At 51.6% G+C, this 17,565-nt stretch overlaps 2 protein-coding genes across 7 annotated transcripts in view; one reads left to right on the plus strand and one right to left on the minus strand.

Annotated features, from left to right (window-relative positions):
• The window catches only part of CFAP263 (cilia and flagella associated protein 263), a 34,126-nt gene that overhangs the window by 8,767 nt on the left and 7,794 nt on the right, over positions 1–17,565 (minus strand). For 2 of the 6 annotated variants that reach the window (XM_074968462.1, XM_074968461.1), the window contains exons 5-8: positions 17,255–17,335; positions 16,397–16,552; positions 14,933–15,040; positions 13,597–13,752 (exon numbers count right to left, since the gene is read on the minus strand). In XM_074968462.1, coding sequence (XP_074824563.1) covers positions 13,597–13,752; positions 14,933–15,040; positions 16,397–16,552; positions 17,255–17,335 — 501 coding nt within the window. Of the gene's footprint in view, positions 1–457; positions 1,848–1,885; positions 2,029–10,980; positions 11,226–13,596; positions 13,753–14,932; positions 15,041–16,396; positions 16,553–17,254; positions 17,336–17,565 lie in introns of those variants that run through there. The other 4 variants (XM_074968464.1, XM_074968467.1, XM_074968465.1 and 1 more) reach the window with 4 other exon arrangements.
• PRSS54 (serine protease 54) lies at positions 5,295–11,474 on the plus strand. The gene is made up of 6 exons (XM_074968460.1): positions 5,295–5,476; positions 6,077–6,171; positions 6,555–6,726; positions 7,946–8,202; positions 9,397–9,524; positions 10,048–11,474. The coding sequence occupies exons 1-6, from the start codon at positions 5,436–5,438 to the stop codon at positions 10,537–10,539; spliced, it is 1,185 nt and encodes a 394-aa protein (XP_074824561.1). The 5' UTR covers positions 5,295–5,435; the 3' UTR covers positions 10,540–11,474.

Genomic DNA, 17,565 nt, shown 5'->3' on the forward strand with positions numbered 1-17,565 from the left:
TTGCAGACCAAGACCCCATGGGGCTGGGTACTGGACACGCAGCACAAAGAGACAGCCCGGCTGCAAGGAGTTGACAGTCTACGGCAAGAGACAGTAGATGGGTACAGACAGGGGAGCACAAGGAAACGGAGAGACAGGACTGGTCAGCAGGATGAACTGGGGTCTCAGCACAACAGCCGGCTGCATGGGCACCTAATTCAGCAGCCTGGTTTTCCAGCACCCGTTGACAACAGTCAAATTCCTTCGATTAGATTTGCTTAGACTGTAAATTCTCTGGGAGCGGGAGCAGTAATATCAGAGTTACTCCAAATACACACTGAAGGGAGAGGACAGTCAGGCCCGGTGTGCACAGGACAGATGACGTAGGGGAACGAGGCGCTCAGTGAACAGTGAGGGTGAAGAGAATTTCTTGGAAAGCACTGATTACAACCAGTGGATTTATTTTTAACCAGTGTAATAATCCATTTCCCCCAACGACGATCACTGAGTAGTGGCCTTCCTCTTTGCTTCTGTTGGAAGAAGTTATTTAAACAGAAATGTCTCGCCACTCCCTCGCTCACTGGGCACTGTCTAACCGTGTCCTGGCCGGGGCTGGGAGTGTGCAGTAGCGAGAGCACACGAGCGTTTAAGGAAAGCCCCTCACAAAGGCACAGTGCGGAGGCTGTGGGCTTTGCCATCTCCTGGGCGTCACTGCAATTGGAATGCTTTTTGAACACAGGTTTTCTTAGAGAATCTGGATGTATAAAAAGAACCATTCACACACTTCAGGCACGTCCACGGGGATGTTAAGATATACGTGGTCTGGCCTTCAGAGGGGCTGAACCCCAGCAGTTCCCATCGACTTCTGCACCTCAGAAAAGCACTCCTGACGGGGACGGCTAAAAGCAGTTAAAGGCCAAGGAGGGCCCATTACTTACCCTGACCCCTCACCTTCTGTAAAGGGGGGTTAGGGGCTCCAGCTGCTCTTTCACTATCTCCATATTTACACCGATGATGATTTCAGCATAGCTGGCAACATGTGGAAATTTTAGATGCATTCCAGGGGAATATGAAAAATATTCTTGCTGCATGTACATAGGGCCTTTTGGGACACCAGAGCTGCTGAAAATGTGACACACCCCTCTCCCTGCTTTGACCAGCCTTTGTTCTCTGGCCCTTTTTTCCCTTCCTGTCCTCTTTTCTCATAGGAAGGGCAGGATTTGTAAGGGCGTTTCAGAGCAACACAGAACCCCTGCAGGCTAGGAGCGGCAGGCAAAAGAGCAGATGGGTTTTCCATCCAGGGATGTTTTTAAAGATGGGCAGTTGTGTAAATCAACCATGTATCAACTATCCTGAAATATATCTGCACTTGCTCCGAGTCACTGGCCGCTCCTGGCTGCACCACTTCTTCATTACAGGGTCACCCTGTGTCCCAAAGATGAATGTCATCACCTCAGTATATGTGACATACTCCCGGTGTATATTTTCTAGTGGGAGAAATGTGTCAATCAACAGGAACACACTGGGAAGTTTTTGAGGCCTTCCTATCCTTGTATTCCAGTCAGCCATGAGATAATGAGCATTCTCCGCAGGGCTTCCATATCTGCCATTTCTCTCATTGTGCAGTCAATGTATTCGGAGCAAAAATAAACCAATTCATCATGGGACTGGATGCTTCAGGCGACTGGTGGTGAGAGATGGGACCTTTCACATCTAAGACACCGTCCATGGCAGTAGTAGCTGAAAGCTGGTGCCTTCTGGTGGGTGCTCAGTAGTCCATGTGGAATAAGGCTGTAGTCTCAATCTAGTTCCTGGTGGAAACTTGTCTGCATCACAAAACCATCACCGTAGTCAGCACAAATCAACACCTGTGTTGGCAGATAGTAGAAGGGCTAAGGAACAGATGGGTAAAGAGGCACCTGTCATCCCTACAGGCCAGGCCATGGGCTACCGTAGGGGAATCTCCACCGCCACTCCTTGTGTTGGACTTGGTCTGTGGAGCGAGGGCGTGAGTCTCCAAGTCCCTCAACCTGGCACATTTCATGAATGCTAAAAACAAACAAAAAAAACCCTGTCCATCACCCTTGAGCAAAAGACGAAGGGACTGTTTAACAACTCAGTTCATCTCCAGCAGCTGTTTACATTGTGGCTGGATTCAGAAAAACCCCACTCAAAAGCTTTTCCTGTACAGCTGTGGGCAGGAAATTCTTATGGAAACGGCAGGGATCCTGGTACATTTGGCTGGCTGCATGAAAATCTTTGCCTGTTTGCATCTTAAATAAGTACATTTTAAACAAGGAAGTTGTCAGTTCCTGGCTTGCCTGCAGGCTGAATGCTTCCATCTGTAAAACTCGCTGAAAGTCACTGAGCAGCATGAGAAACTTACACATTTCCACCAGTGCTCATGGAGGCATTTCTGCAGGGCACCCTGCCGAGACTTCAGAGCTGAGTCAGAAGGGGCTGTATCTGAGATCTGCCCTTAAAGGTCACCAGGAGCAATGTTTTTCGGTGATAAGGCCAGCAGTGAGGGGGATGTGATCTTAATCTAGAGATGCAAAGCAGCCTCACAGAGCCGATAATTTAAGAGGCAGGGCACAGATGTATAACTGCACAACAGGGGTACTGAGTTCTGGGAAATAAGTAGAAACCAGTTTTTAAACGTCTCACTTTTTGTTTTGTTAATTTAATCTAGGTTTTTGTCCTGTCAAACGTGGTAAGTAAAATGGCTGCATTTATTTTGCCAGGTGAAAAACCAAATGAATGCATCTCAGAAGCCAACTGGAGACGGTCCTGCGTGTACCATTTTTGCTGGGTTAGTGGGTTTCCGGGATCAATAGATTTTTATTGGGTAGTTCCTACGTAATCGTTAAATCTTTCCTGACACTCAGAATGAGCCTGAAACGTGATAAAGCTCAAGGGGACATTCAGCCAAGTAGATCAATTGTTTGGACGAATGCTCTTAACCCTCTCAGTCTGAATAGAGACGGCTTGGTGCCCTGGGTTGGCTTTCCTAACTGCAGCCTTTCAATTCCAACTTCAGTCGGATGACAGGTGGAAGCACACCACAGGCCTGTCTACATACAGGAGTTACGCTGGTTTATCTAAAGAGGGGTTTTAAACTGATCAATTCATAGGCTAGGGCTTCACTGCCAAAAAGGTGTGTTTCTACCACAAGAGAGCGAGCCCACATTAGCCGTCTCCCTGCAAAATCCTCGTGGAGAGAAGGCAGAGGCCGATTCTCTTAAAACCGTTTTTAACAGCCTGTCACAGCGTGACCGGCCCTTTAAGGGAAGATGAACCCAGCCCCACCTGTCACTGATCAGCTCGCTGCCTCCTAGATGAAGCTGTGGGGCTAGGGATCAGGTGATCCCCTAGGAGCACCTGGGTCTCTTATAAAGGCCAGTGAGCGCTCAGCTGAGCCAGAGAATGGCAGGGAGCAGATTGTTGAAGCAGAGGAAAGATTCCTGCTAGTAAGTGATCCCCAGGCAGATGACCTTGTGAGTGAGAACTGTAGGTGTCCTGGGGTCCAAGCAAGGACTGGAGGGGCTGAGAGGTGAGGGGAAAATCTTTGGGCATTTGAGCCTATGTGGGGCAGAGGACCTGCTTTATTGAGTATTTTGCTTGTGTGTTCAGTTTAACTAGTAAACTGTGCTCTGAGGCATGGCCTGATGCAAACTCTGGCACGGCAATGATCCTTTGGTTGCTGGTAAGGCTGCTTACGCGGCCCTGTATGTGAACAAGCTGCTCTGTGCTTTGCATCGTCCCTGCATGAGAAGCTGTCTCTGTCAAAGCTCAGCTGTGAGACTGTTTAATTTGGTGGTCTGCAGTCTCAACTGCTGCTCATGGAGACAACATCCTCTCCCTCTAACCTCAAGGCAGTCTCTACAGTGACAAAGCAGCAAGCCGGGCTCCCTCCGGCTCAGCCAGCATAGAAGCAGCAGTGAGAGTTTAAAAGAGGCATCTCCTGGGTCTTGTGAAATGCTGAGCCTCCCTTAAGGACATATAAAGAGATGTTGCACCCTGATTCCACTAATAGAGACACTCCATAAATGGAACAATTTAGTAAACGCTTTCCCTCTAAACGAGCTTAGTGGCAGATCCCTCAGAAGTATCCATCACACCATAGGCCTGCTCTGACAAGCGACTCTAGAAATGGCACCATGGGGCTCTGGGTTTATTGTCCATGGTTTCCGTAATAAATGTGCTGAGTTGAAAAGTAAGATTGCTAGCCCTGCCCGCTGAACCTTGCATGGCAGATTCAAGCTGGGTTCTTTCCTTCTTGCGCATCATCACCACCACCAATAAAGATGCTGCCACCCAAATTGTCTGCCCTTTGTTACATCCGTGCACCCCTCCTGCCTTCAATAAGCAGGCTGGACTTTACTACATCGCTCTGTGGGTGATGCATGAGATGGGACAGATTCCAGCTGAGTGGCCGCTGCAGGGATAAAGTACAACAAATGCTTATTTTTGTAGCTGAACTGAGCAGATCTGACTCTGAGTTCACACAGGGAGCCGGTGTAGGAGGCAAGAAGGAGCCCCATTTTAAGGCTCCTTTCCCCCTGCTTTAAACCCACCAGTCAAGGCTCTGTTTTAAACATGCCATCCTTCCTGTTGGAAGACTGGGCAAAGGATTCGCTCTGGAGCGTCTCATTTCTGTGCCTTACTCTGCCAAGGTGCCTGTTGATGAATTACAGAAGATGCACCCTTTGCCTCTTAGATTGCTGTCATGGTGGTGCCCTCCACAGCTCCCCCAGTTTACGCTGGCCTGAGGCGTGAGAGTGGAAGCTAGATTCTGATCTCCGTTCCCTTGGTTCAGTGTGAATACAAAGTTCCTTCGTCCGGGTCGTGGAGCGCACTCTGCCCTCACACCAGCATAACTGGGATCAGTACCTGCCCCAGGGACCATGAGTCACAGCCCAGTCTCTAGAGTGGCAGTGCTAAGCCGTGGGCTGGCCCTACCATTTTCAAACCGCTCTTTGATGGGAATGAAAGAAGATCCCTTCCCCACGCCCCCGTGCAGGCTGAGAGCGTCTCACCAGCTGGCTGCACATTGCAAATGGGCACTGAATACCGGCCCGGGCTGCTGGTCTCTATTTGGATGGGGGGGATTGCACACCTAGTGCTAATCTGAACAGAAGAGTTTGGGGATTTTCATGCTTCCTTGTCCTGTCGCCAAGCCCCAGACTGCTCGCTGAGCTGCCCTGGGGCACCAGGTGCCGTGCAGCGGGTCTTAAACTGGCTGGCTTTAGCCTCCTCCCTACGCGCGGCTGGAGACGCCATGGCAACGGTGAGCGAACAGTGGCTGCTTATGCAGCCGCAGAACCCTGCCAGCTCCCAGGGTGCCCTGCTCCGTGGCCTGGCCGAGGCGCCCAGTGACTTCAGGGAGCCAGGGTTTGCGAGGCCAAGCGACCCCCACCTTCTCGCTGTGTAAAGCAGCTGCCGAGAGGAGACCAATGCAGAGGAGACCGGGGCCAAGGAGGGCAGCGGGGGAAAGGTGGGGCTGGAAGTGGCTGGGGGAGGTCCGTCTGTTCTCTGCTAGGGAATTGGGGCCCACGCTAGCCTATGGCAAGGCTGGCCCCAGGGTTTTGGCGAGCCGGACGATGGCGAGGGAAGGCGGGGGCTTTGGAGACGGTGTTGGTGAAGAAGCAGGAGTCTGGCTGGGGAGAAGGAACGGGGAGCTGAAGATGATCAGAGCGGTGATGGAGAATACGCTGGAGTGAGGCAGCCAGCTGCGGGAGCTGGTTTCTGTGAGAAGGAACACGACCTAGTAGGCCCTGCCTCGCCATCTGTGCAGCCCCCTGACCAGTGGGGCGAGTCCAGCACGGGTTGGCCCTGGGTTCGCCCCAGCAAGGCTGCGTGGCGGACATCCGGATGTGCAGAGCCGGGACGGCTCGGGGGAGAAAACGCCATTTCCAACTCGGCCAGGGGGACAAGCAGAGGCCTGGGCCTCCTAGCGGGAGGAAACACGAACAACCCCTCCCCGCGCTGTGTGGCTGCCTTTGCAGGGGCCGAGGCAGTGCTGAGATGGTCAGGCAGCCTAGGCGCACCTTGCAGGTGATGACAGGAGGGAGTGATTGTCCTGTGGTTTCTCTAGGGGTCCGGGCTGCACGGGTCCATCTCTTTGCCGGGGCAGCAGGACGAGAGGCCTGGTGCTGCTATGGCTGTGCATTTCCCACTCCCCGGCAGCTGGTGAGTGAAGTTGTGTCTGGGAGATGCGACCTGACCATTGCACTCCCCAGCCAGTGCCTTCAGCTTGCTCCCAGGGGTGACGGAGCCTGGGCCCAGCCCCAAGTGAGGTCAGCAATTTGGACAGCTGGTACTCATGGGACGGTGGCGCTGCCTGACGGGCCTGCTCAGATCTCAGGAGGCACCAGCAGCAGCCACTCACTAGTGAATGAGTCGACAGGGACCAGGGCGGGAGAAGGGAGGCAGAGCATGAGAGAAGCAGAGGAAAGGATGGGGTACTAATGGAGGAAAAGCAGAGAGGAGAGGGTGGTAATAGACTGGGAAGCACAGGTCTGCCAGGTCCCGAAAGGGCCCCAGAGGGACCGTGCCCTCCATTTGCTTTGCAGGATGTGGTACACAGATGAACTTGACACCATCTAGTTCCACGCAGGCGTTTGCAGCTGTGGGGGAATTCCCCTGGGTGGTGTCAATACAGGACCTACAGCACAACCACCTGGCCTTTGGCTCCATCCTGAGCGAGCACTGGATCCTGAGCGCTGCATCCAGCTTTCAGACAAGGTATGATGTGCCATGGCGCTCTTCGACCATAGCTCCGTTCGACAGAGGGAGGTTGATGCCTTGTGGTGCGGGCTTGCTCTCAACTCTGGAGGACGCTGCTTCTTGGAGGTCCTCCTTGGAAGGAGGCTGCCAGGAGCACCCAGTTCCTCAGTGCATTACCTTCCATGTTCTGAACCAGCCCCCCGGCACAGACTTGACAGGCAGGCTTTGGCTCAGTTCCTGGTCTTTTTGTACAGCAATCAGAAGATTAAATGATCTCTGACTGACTGCTGAGTAGCTGGAGCTGCTCGTAGCGAGGCTGCGGCTGTAATGAACTTCCAGTGAAATGGAGACCGCGCTAAGCACACGGTTTGCTGCGCACTGCTGCCATTTGCAGTGGGCTCTTCTTCCCACCTTTCGGCCTCTCATGTGTTTAGTCCTCTGAGAAGATCTGCTCTGGTTTGGAAGGCCAGGCAAGAGATTGTGAGGCTTCCTCTCTTCCCTTCTCCCTCGCTCAGCGACAAGGGACAGAAAGCTTGCACCCCGCCTCTTTTCCTGGGCTGCCTTCTACCCTTTCTCTGCACATGCCAGCCAGCTGCTGGCAATACAGGGTCCACCCTGGTGATCCGGACACTGTGCCAGCTTTCAGTCATCGGATGCTCCGCATTCCAGCCTGCCCCTCCAAGACACAGTACAACTAGGCCCCAATCCTCCCCTCTGATGTGGCACTCTGCTGCTGTAAAGCTGGCAGTGGGGGAATCCCTGGGTATCAGAGCTGCTATGGCATCTCCTGTGCCCCCCAGCTCCATTCCCCTGCTGCAGGAGGCATGGCTGAGGGAAAGGGGGCGCAGGGTATGTGGGTGGCCAATGTCTCCCTACTGCCAGAATAGCCCCTGCAGACTGTGCAATTTACAGCAGTCCTTAGACTACATGTCTAAGGGACCAGACGGGCTGGGCCACCCAGGTCTGGGGGGATGGTGGCATAAAAATCACCTTTGCACACATCTCCCTCCTGAGTTGTGCTGGGATCTGGACCCTGAGCCATCAAATCAAAGGCACGAAGCCCGATTCTGATCTCGCACTGGCTTTGCACCAGGATAAACTGCCTTGACTAGTGGCCTCAAGTCTTCCCGTAGCTGGTGTCACCCTGCACCCTTTGAGCTGTCACATTCCCATTGCCAAGGGGCTCTCAGTTCCCAGAGCTCTTTGCACGTCTAAGGCTCCTCTGATCTCTCTTCAGGCATCCGGCTTTTGCCGGGGTTCGTATAACGGATCTGAACGTGCAGAGGAAGACCCAGCCCCAGTACTCCATCAGCACCATCATTCCCCATGAAGACTTCAACGAAATCACGCTGGACAAGAACATTGCCCTGCTGAAGACGGCCACCCCAGTAGAGTTCAGTGATGCTGTTCAGCCCATCTGCTTCCCCAGCAGGAACCTCACTGCAGCCACCCTGGAGAACTGCTGGGTGTCCGGGTGGCTCCACCCCACGGCAGGTAACCCCTTCCTTTTCCTGGGTGACATGTACGAGACAAGGGCACAGGCCTAGTTTGACTGCTATATTTGGGGGGACAGCTCTAGCCAGGCCAATGGGACCATGTGGGGGGGGGAAGGGGGGGAGACAGACGAACGAATGTGCACACACGCTGAAGCCAGTCCCCCTGGCTCGCTGGTTCTCTCCCCTGTGCCTGGAGTGGCGGGTGCTCTGGCTGTGGCAGGCTGCACATTACCTGGGCTGCTGGTTTAGCGGGGGAGCCCCAGCTGCTGCTGTCCGCTGTGGGGACCTGAGTGCGGAAGCTGCGGCTGCTCTGGCCCCAGCTGCTACAGCAGGACTTGATGCTGCTGCTTTTCTAGTGCTTCCTGGTGCTGCTGGCAAGCGCCCATCCTGGTGCATTATGCTAAATGCACCGAGCCTCACCCCCCAACCACGGCACCCCCACTAAGGCTGGCCCTGTTGGGGGGGGGCAACACCCATGGAGCAGGGTGAACCTCAAAAGCTGCATTCAAAAGTCTGGGTGCTTTTAGAGAGACTGCAAAAGCCAATCAGACCTGCTGGCTTCTTCCAGCTAGAAAAGCCGGTGAGACACCAGGATGGCGACTTGCCTTATAGCAACTGTGGCTCTTCAAGAGGTCTTGTCTGTGTGGATGCCACTCGGGGTCAGCATGTACCTCGTGCACCTGCAGGTCCTCGCAGATCAAGAAATATGGTCAGGGTATGAAATCCAGTGCCGAGTAGCGGGGTGGGGGGGCTTTGGTCTGGGTACACGGTGCAGCATCCCAGCTCCAAAGGCCTTTGTTTTCTTCTCCTCGCCATAAAGCCACATGTCCTCTTGAGGGGCGGGGGGGGAGGGGGAACAGTGCTCCCCAGGGAGTTCAGTTAGATCCATTTCTGCTCAGCAAGCAGCACTGCTAGGAAATGGATTTGAGTCTCTGGGATGGGGGGGCCGGGGGTGCAGTGCCCCCAGGAGAGGCCAGATCCCTGTTTCAAACCCAGCTCTCCCATTTGCCAGCGCAGGGACCTAGCCCTGCCCACCCAGCAAGGCTGATCCCCGTGGGACTGAAGCAGGTGGCGCTCCTTTTAGCCAGCTGGGCCTGCCAGCGGGAAGAAATGCAGCATGTGACACAGCCACTTCCAGGTCCTAGGCCCTGGACCGGGGGCCTCTGATCTCTTGGTGTCTTGGCTCGGACAGGAAGACGCGCAGCAGCAAGCTTTCTAAGGAAGCTCTCAGTCGTGGATGTGGATCCCTGCCCCTTGAAGAGAATCGTTACCACCGAGTGCAGCAGCCACAGGGACTCCGACAATGTGACTGGCTGTTTGGTAAGGAGCTTGTACTGATCCAGCCACAGACTCTGACACAGATGCGAACTACAGGGGGACCTGAGCTCGGCTTCCCTCACACTTCCTATCCCCCAGTTAGCTACTGAATTGTCCATGAGATCCGGGGCCCGCATCATCCTTGGGCCATAATAAAGGCCTTAGTTTCCACATGTCACTTTCCACTCTCCTCTGTCCTGAGGCTTTGTCACATCACACATACTAGCCTTCGCCTGGGAAAACTAAACTCCCCTGTTCAGCCAGCCAGCTGATGTTTGGGGGCCATAAGAGCAGATTTCTGGGCAATGCATCTGTGATGGGGGTGTTCTAACAGCCTAAAGAAGAGCCAGCCCCCTGGAATTACTGGTGGCTTGTTGGAGCAGATAAAGCAACGAGCTGGTGGGATCTGTCCTCCTTCCAGCTTAGGTTTAGTATAGAGGTGCCCACAGGATTCAAGAGCAGTGACAGCACACGTAGGAGGAAAACTGGTCTGATTTGACTAAAACTTGCCTTTTCTCTCTCAAAGGGGGACCCAGGAAACCCAGTCATGTGCCAGGCTAAGGGAACTGGAGACTGGGTTCTGAATGGAGTGCTGAGTCAGGGCGGCATGAGATGCTATGGACCGTTTCTCTACACCAAAGTGGCCTATTACAGCGACTGGATTTCAGCCACAACAGCTGATGCAGGAGTCCCCGTATATCCCACTTTTGCCAGAAGGCGCTCCGCTTTCCAAACGCCGGCTGAGGATTTGGAAGGTTCGTTTGAGCCAGCAGAGAAGGTGTTTCAATCCTCAGTCATCTCAGAAGCTGGGTCTGACCACGGCCAACCCAAGCAGCGACCGAAGGACATCAAGCCCGCCCAGGAAGGGCTAGCCAGGGCTCACACCAAGTCTGACCCAGTGTACTATGACTACTACAGTGGGGAAATGCTCCCCATTTCTAAGGGGAGCTTACGTCAGCCGCAGATCCTCACAGAAATGAGTGCTATTTTCCTTCTGCTCGGGCTCCTCTTTTACTAGATGAGACACTGTAACCGAGGCAACTGTGTGATTGACTGGCCTCGGGGGCCATTCCCAACACTCTGGGCACCCTCCCCATCCTTTTTCGTGCTGGTGACAGTGGCTACGTGGCACGATCCATGTGCACAGTGCTGACACGTCCTCCCCCCACAGCAACGTCCTCGTGTGTTAATCTGTCTGTGCATTTTAGCACTTACTCTGGACTATTAAACTTTAAACTCCTCCCCCCGCAAACTCTCCTGATTCCTTTTGTCCCAAGGGTCAGTCCAGAGAGGACAGTGACTGTAAACATGTCCAGACACAATCGCCAGATATATTTGAGAGGGAAAGGGAGCTCAGGAGCACAGCTGATTCAGAACTTGGAGAGCCCCGCGAAGAACCCAGGTGACAGAGCCCAGTGGATGCTCCAGCCTCTCCGACAAATGGAACTTGACAAAATAGAGGTGTGCTAACCCAGGTGGTTTTGATTTCTTTATCAATCAGGCTGAAATGGTCCCATCTCTTTTCACAGACCAAGCTGCAGTATAAGGTGTTCTGCATTTCCCCCAGTCGATAGCTTCATTTGTCATGTGGCTGGCTCCAAGCCAAATCTCTCATTGGCCACCTTGCAGGGGGAGACAAAGCTATAGTTGGTTACTAGCCACCTTGACCTTGTTCCAAGCTCTGCGGTAGCTCTGCAAGGACATCTGCAGAAGTGAACATGGAGAAATAGTAAGACCATGGCAAACTGCCACGGAGTATACTGTGCACCCAGGGTGAATACTGTGCACCCAGGGCATTTGAGTAGGTACACTCCTGCAATCTCAGCCTAGCACTGCTTCCCAGGGCTTTCCTTTGAATGCTATGTAGAAAGCACTGAGATCCCACACAGCAGTTTGTACTGGGATCTGAACTTCAGGACTTTGAACCTGAATAACACTGAACTTTGGGGAATGTTGGCTTCAGATCCCAGAGTGGATCTGACCCTTAATATTATTGGTATTACCCTAGTGCCTAGGAACCCCATCCTGAACCAGGAACCAGTGGTGCCAGGTGCTGTACAAACACAGAACAAAAAGCTGGTCCCTGCCCCAAAGACCTTACAATCTAAGAATGCAACTGGGGCCCATCTCTCTGCGTTAATGAACGTGGGCGGGGGGAAGGAGGGGAGGGGAGTTAAGACTGTACCATGAACATAAGAGATTACTAGGAACCTGCCCTAGCAAGTCTGTTTCATCTCACTACTGCATATCTGAATTCACTAACTGTGGGGCAAGGGTTGCTTTTCAATACGGAGAACTTACCACTAGGCACTAGTGTTTTATTTCTACCCATCTCGCTGCATAACAGGGCATGATCTAAAGCAGTAGCTTCAGGATCCTTTTCCTAGCTTGGCCCCAGACTCACCCTGTGTCCTTGGGCAAGTCACAACCTTTCTGTGCTTCAGTTTCTTCATCAGTAAAGTGAGCTGTGACGCTGGCAGACCAGGTACCAGCTCATGCCAAGGCCCAGGGCCTCACTGAACACTGACAAATGCATAGCTGGAAACCAGTCTGGTTAGTATAGTTAAAATAGATATCAGTGTTAGACTTTCTGGAATGCTTGTAGGATGCTGCAGGTATTAATCCATCTTACAATATCTGTCTCCCATGGTATAAAGTTATATTGAGTATTTGCATTGTAACCCTCTGCAGTTGTGTAATTCACCAGACAGGAAGAGAAGCATTAATTAAGGTAAAGTGCTCTTCCTGGACACAAGATGGCCCACTGAAGGCAAATGAGGCACTGTGTATCATCAAAGGACAGGTTTCAGTAGTAGCCGTGTTAGTCTGTATCAGTAAAAAGAACGAGGAGTCCTTGTGGCACCTTAGACTAACAGATTTATTTGGACAAGATGTCAGCTGTTGGACATGGGCCACATCCACCCTAATTGAATTGGCCTCATTAGCACTGACCTGGCAATGTGGCTGCCCCTTTAGGGTCAGAAGAACATTTTGTATAGTGAGAAGAGGTTTTTAAAGATCTCCTCACCTTACTGCACCTAGGCGCTGACTGGGACCCAGAGAACTGGAATGCAAGAAAGGGGGCTCTGTGATTTCTCTTTTTGCTTCTTGATAACCATTGTGGGGATCAGGGGCACAGTGTGTGACTGGTTGGGGAGTTTAACATCAATGTCACCTACCAGTCTCAGGAGGATCTACTCTCCTTTTTGCAGCCTGCCCTGACCTTGGCATTTCGAGTGAGGGCTGCCCCAGCACCCTGGGTGACAGTGACTATCTATCACATAATCCAGTTTGCCTGGGTGGCAAGATAAACTGGAGAGCCCAAGGGGGCTGTCTGTGACTCCATGGCAAGGCTGTTACAGTGCTTTAGTTCACACTTGTTACTAGGTTGGTGAAATCTAACTATAGAACATACCACCAATTTGGGGTGTCTGCCCGGCTTTTTGACCATCTGCCCTGAGTTGGCACTCCCAGTTATCAGCCACTTCAGCCAGCGTGACATAGGGATAATGATTAGTTACTAATAATGAATGCTTGTGAAGTGCTTGGAGCTTGTTACATGAAGATGATCAGAAAGCAGATCCAAAACATTTTCAAACAATCACAAGCGTGGGTATTTGAAAAGGCCCAAACTGGTTACATGTGCAGAGGTGAGACATTTACATTGCTGCTCTTTTGTATTTTGTAGTTGTTTAAAAGGTCAGGATAATAATAACCTGATGATGCTTCCTATTAACTCACTAATAACCAGGTCCTGGCTTAAAACTCCTTAGGTTCCAGTCTCAGAGCTCAATTGTTAGATACACTCTGTCCTCTGAATACATTCAGGCTATGACACGATCGCTGCTTTGTAAACAGGAAGCACGTCGAGTTGTTCAATTATGCTGTAGTTAAAACCACAACTAAAATCGCCCACTCATGCTGCCTGGTTTGTAAAAAGCATCAGACCCCTTCACCATAATCGTATGAATGTGGGTGGGCACAGATAGGTGCCCTCTGGAAGTTAAAACCCAGCTGTGTACAGGGAAGGACACAGAAACCGACAGACTACAGACTCCGGGAGTTCTTACTGTACCTCGGCGATCTCCACCTTCCTCTCCCATATCTTAATATTGTTTTCCAGGTCATCGATGGCCATCTTCTGATTGACGTATTTCACCACTGGGGGCACTCTGTAATCTGAGAGCTGCTGCCGCAGCTGCTTATTCACACCCTTTGCTTTGGTTCGTTCCTGAGAGAGGAAAAGGATCCAGGGCAGGTAGATTAGGGGGGACATTGCTTTCTGCAAAGAGGCAATTTGGAAAAAAAAAATCCATCCCCCTAAAACTGAAGGTCAAGCGATTAAGCTGTGCAGAATGCAGCTGCTCTTAGCGTTTCGGTTTCCTGTCTGCCAGGGGCACTCCGGAGCTGCTTGAACTCACTGGGCAACTCCCTGGTGCTACAGCCTGGGACAGAGGAGTGGCACAAAACACAGCTGGGGCCCTCCTTCGTGCCTTCCTTGGAGCGGGAAGGGCATTGCCTCTAAAAAGAGGAAGGATATTAAATGCAGGAAGCTATGCCAAAGCTGGGTGCCTAAAGTTAAGGTCCAAACTCCATCCTTCAGCACCTAAAGTGAACTGGTTTTCATAGCACCACTAAATCCTGCTGACTTCAATCGAAGCTGCAGGTACACACCCTTTTGGGTACCAAGGCGCTTGCCTGCAGGTGCCTGAATGTAAATTTCACAGCATAACTTTAGGCACCCCAGCTTCTAGTATTACAATTAAATATACTGTAATGTTGAAATATTCCTTTGCTAATTACATACGTAATAGACAATTTATGATAATATTATGATCATCTCTTATTTGTATGGGGTCGTGTCTAGGAGCCCTAATCGGAGATCAGGCCCCATTGTGCTAGGCGCTGTACAAGCCCAGCACAAAAAGACAGTCTCTGTCTCAAAGAGCTTCCGATCTAAGTATGTGGGCAAGTTAACACTGCTTTCAGAATCTTCATTCCTTCATCTCCTGACTTGTGTGTTTTAAAGTCCCTCCCGACTGCTGCCGGAATGAAGTGACTCCCATTGCTACGCCAGTAAAGGGCAGCTTACAAAGAGCCGTGGCGCCAGATTGTGATCCCATCAGTATAACTCAAGAGTAACTCCGCTGAGGTTGATAGAGTTACCAATAGCGCAAAACAAGTGTGTGAGCGGAACTGGGTCGACTGACTTGAATGGCATTACTCCGGCCTTACGTGGAACTGGGATCAAAATTTGGGTGTAATTCAATACCAGCCTCACTTACTAGTCTATGCAGTAATTCAGTGTTAGAAAATCTTAAAAGAAATGGTCTCATAACATGAAATTTCTGGATTAAAAAAACAAGTAAACCCACAATCCCTGTGTTGATTATTTCTGATGTTCCTACTACCTCCTCCACCAGGATGGTTTCCCTTTCCATCTTCTCCAGCGCCTCCTTCCTCTGGCAGATATCTTTCATCAGGCAGGCGGATGCTGCGGTGGCGTTCTGCAGCTTTCTCTGAAACAGCACAATTCGGTAAAGTCAGCGAGCCCAAAGGAGGGGAAGAAGAAGGGCAACGGCTCATCAGTGAACACGGAAAGCTAGAGTCCCTTTACTCACTACACCAAGGCTCTCGTCAAGCTTTATCTCTGGCTGGCCTTCTGGGACTCTGCTCCCTACTCCTGTTCATCGTAGAATGCATCGATCAACGCGGCATTTCATTTCTGAGTTTCCCTTGTAGATGGCAGCCTCAGGATCTAGCCTTTGTTTCACACAGTTGAGCATGGTGTTACTTGGTAGCCAACACGTCATCAAGGAGCAGTGAGGCAGAGTGGGGCCCGTGTCCTAATATTGCGAGAGGTAGAGCTACTGCTCCCCTGCCCTTTCCCAGTGTAGTTTAACAATAACTCGGGGGAAGATTGCCAAAGGAGTAAAGCATCCAGAGCCACTGACTGTCGGTGGGAGTTGCTCATGCCTGTGAAAATCTCCCCCTTGGTTTATAAGGTAGGTAGCCATACCCCGGGATCCTAAAATATGCAATGGACTGACAAGCTCTTCATTTTTCCTCCCACAGAGGTGCAGCCAGCTCTGGGGTGGAATGCAGTAACCCTGCTGGAGGCAGGAGTGGAGGGGAAGTGCAGGAGTACTAGAAATGCCTACGGTGTTATTTTGACCAGGATACTATGCCCAATATCCCAACTTTTGCAAAAACTGCCGTGGGCTGGACCTTTAGTGACCACATCCCTCTTTTTTATATTACAGCTGAGAGACACAGTGCCCCAAGGTTAGTACTGACTCAGAGGGGAGGATTCCACCTAATGAGTCACCTACACCACCTGCAGCACCACCTGGATTTTTCTTGAAGATCACCCATCCAAGGACTGGGTAGTCTTAACCCTGCGTAACTGATGAGATCACAGCTGCAAGGATATACAGAAGTCTCTAGGTAGGTCAGTGCTAAGGTTACTGCTTACTGCCCTGTGGGACAAAATAACCACACTGCAATGTTTGCAGCTTTGCACCATCACATGTGGATGCCACAAAACACACATCAGAAGGATGTATCAGAACAAACCCTAACAGCCACAGCAAACGTAGGGATCTTTACAGGCAGGCAAATCCATCAACAAAGGAATGGTTCCAAAAATTCCAGGGCAGGTGCCAACTCCCAGCCCCCACCTGCTGGAATGTGTCTTGCAGGCAAGTCAGGCAGCTGTTAAGCAGGAATAAAAATGCCTCTGATTGAAAGAGATGTCCTGGAAATAGAGAGTGTGTGTGTGTGAGAGAGGGACAGTGTTAAGCACCCCCCTCCCTCTCTTACCCTGCAGGAGATAAAGAGAAAAAGAGAATCCAGGTGCCATGGGCTTGACTCACTTTGTAGGAATTGAAGATTTGAAGAGTGTTTCCCACTGTCAGTTTTATCTGTAGCAGGTCCCGGTTCCTCTCATCAATCTTCTCCAGAAACTGAGCGTTCTCAATCTTCAGCTGCTGGAAATCAACCTCATGGAGTGCCTCGCCCATCTCTTCCTTCTGTAAGCCAGCAAAGACACAGAGGCTGATGATAGTCTATGATTCTATCAGGGTTGGAAGGGACCTCAGGAGGTCATCTAGTCAAACCCCCTGCTCAAAGCAGGACCAATCCCTGATCTGAGGCTAAATGCCACATAATAAGGCGTTGCTCTGTCGGGACAGCAAGTCGGGGGAGGGGGAGATCCTAAAGGCTGGAATCCTCAACCCAACCTGGCCAGGCTGCTAACTCAGGGCATGGGGAGGAGTAGTGGACACAACCTGCTGCTTCCTTCCGAATCTGGGTTACCGTTCAGTGGATCCATGCAGTGCCTGAACCCAGCACCACTGGCTGTGCTCCTGCGACACCCACACTACCCCTTCCAGGAGGGGCTGCAAAGATCCACCCAAGATCTTCTCCACAGCACAAAAAGGGTGCAAATTCCCACTCTGCAGGAGCTCGGCTGCGGTTACCCTGCACAATCTTCTCACGGGTTTTAAGCTGCTTTGGGGCCTGCCTCAGGCATACAAGGTGCTCTAGGTTGGGGCCTTTTCTCAATAAACTCCGAGATGACTAAAATCTCTCCCAAAACACAGGAGTTAAGATGAGAAGCAGAGAAGATGCTCAGAAACATGAGACTCCCCGGTCTGGGTGAGCCCCTGAAATCTCCCTGCCTCCTCTTCAGAGGGCTGCAGCGTCCCCGGCTCTCTTCAGTCTTTACCCACCTGCTTGAGCTGCAGCTGTAACTTTTTCTTCTGCACTTTGAGGGAATCATTTTTCAAACGCAATTTTTCTTTCATCGCATCCTAAAAAAGACACCAGGATATAAGGTCACGGCCCCTGCTCTCTCTCCGTCACTGGCACAGCGGGACCCAACAGGAGAGAGCCCCCGGGTTCCACTTCCTATCGGGACGCTCCCATTCTTCCAAGCCACGGCACTTTCTCACTGGCCAGAGAAGGAGGGGAGGCAGCATCCCCACGAGGCTCTTGTTCATGCCCCTCTATATAAATGAGTCAGTAAGAAATGCTCTGACAG

The sequence above is a fragment of the Natator depressus genome, chromosome 12 (genome assembly GCF_965152275.1).
Source record: "Natator depressus isolate rNatDep1 chromosome 12, rNatDep2.hap1, whole genome shotgun sequence".
Lineage (NCBI taxonomy): Eukaryota > Metazoa > Chordata > Testudines > Cheloniidae > Natator > Natator depressus.

Coding starts and splice junctions, on each gene's coding strand:
- PRSS54 (XM_074968460.1), top strand. CDS start 5,436: ATGCAGAGGAGACCGGGGCCAAGGAGGGCAGCGGGGGAAAG. Junction 6,172..6,554: donor TTCCCACTCCCCGGCAGCTG/GTGAGTGAAGTT, acceptor TTTGCTTTGCAG/GATGTGGTACACAGATGAAC. Junction 6,727..7,945: donor GCATCCAGCTTTCAGACAAG/GTATGATGTGCC, acceptor ATCTCTCTTCAG/GCATCCGGCTTTTGCCGGGG.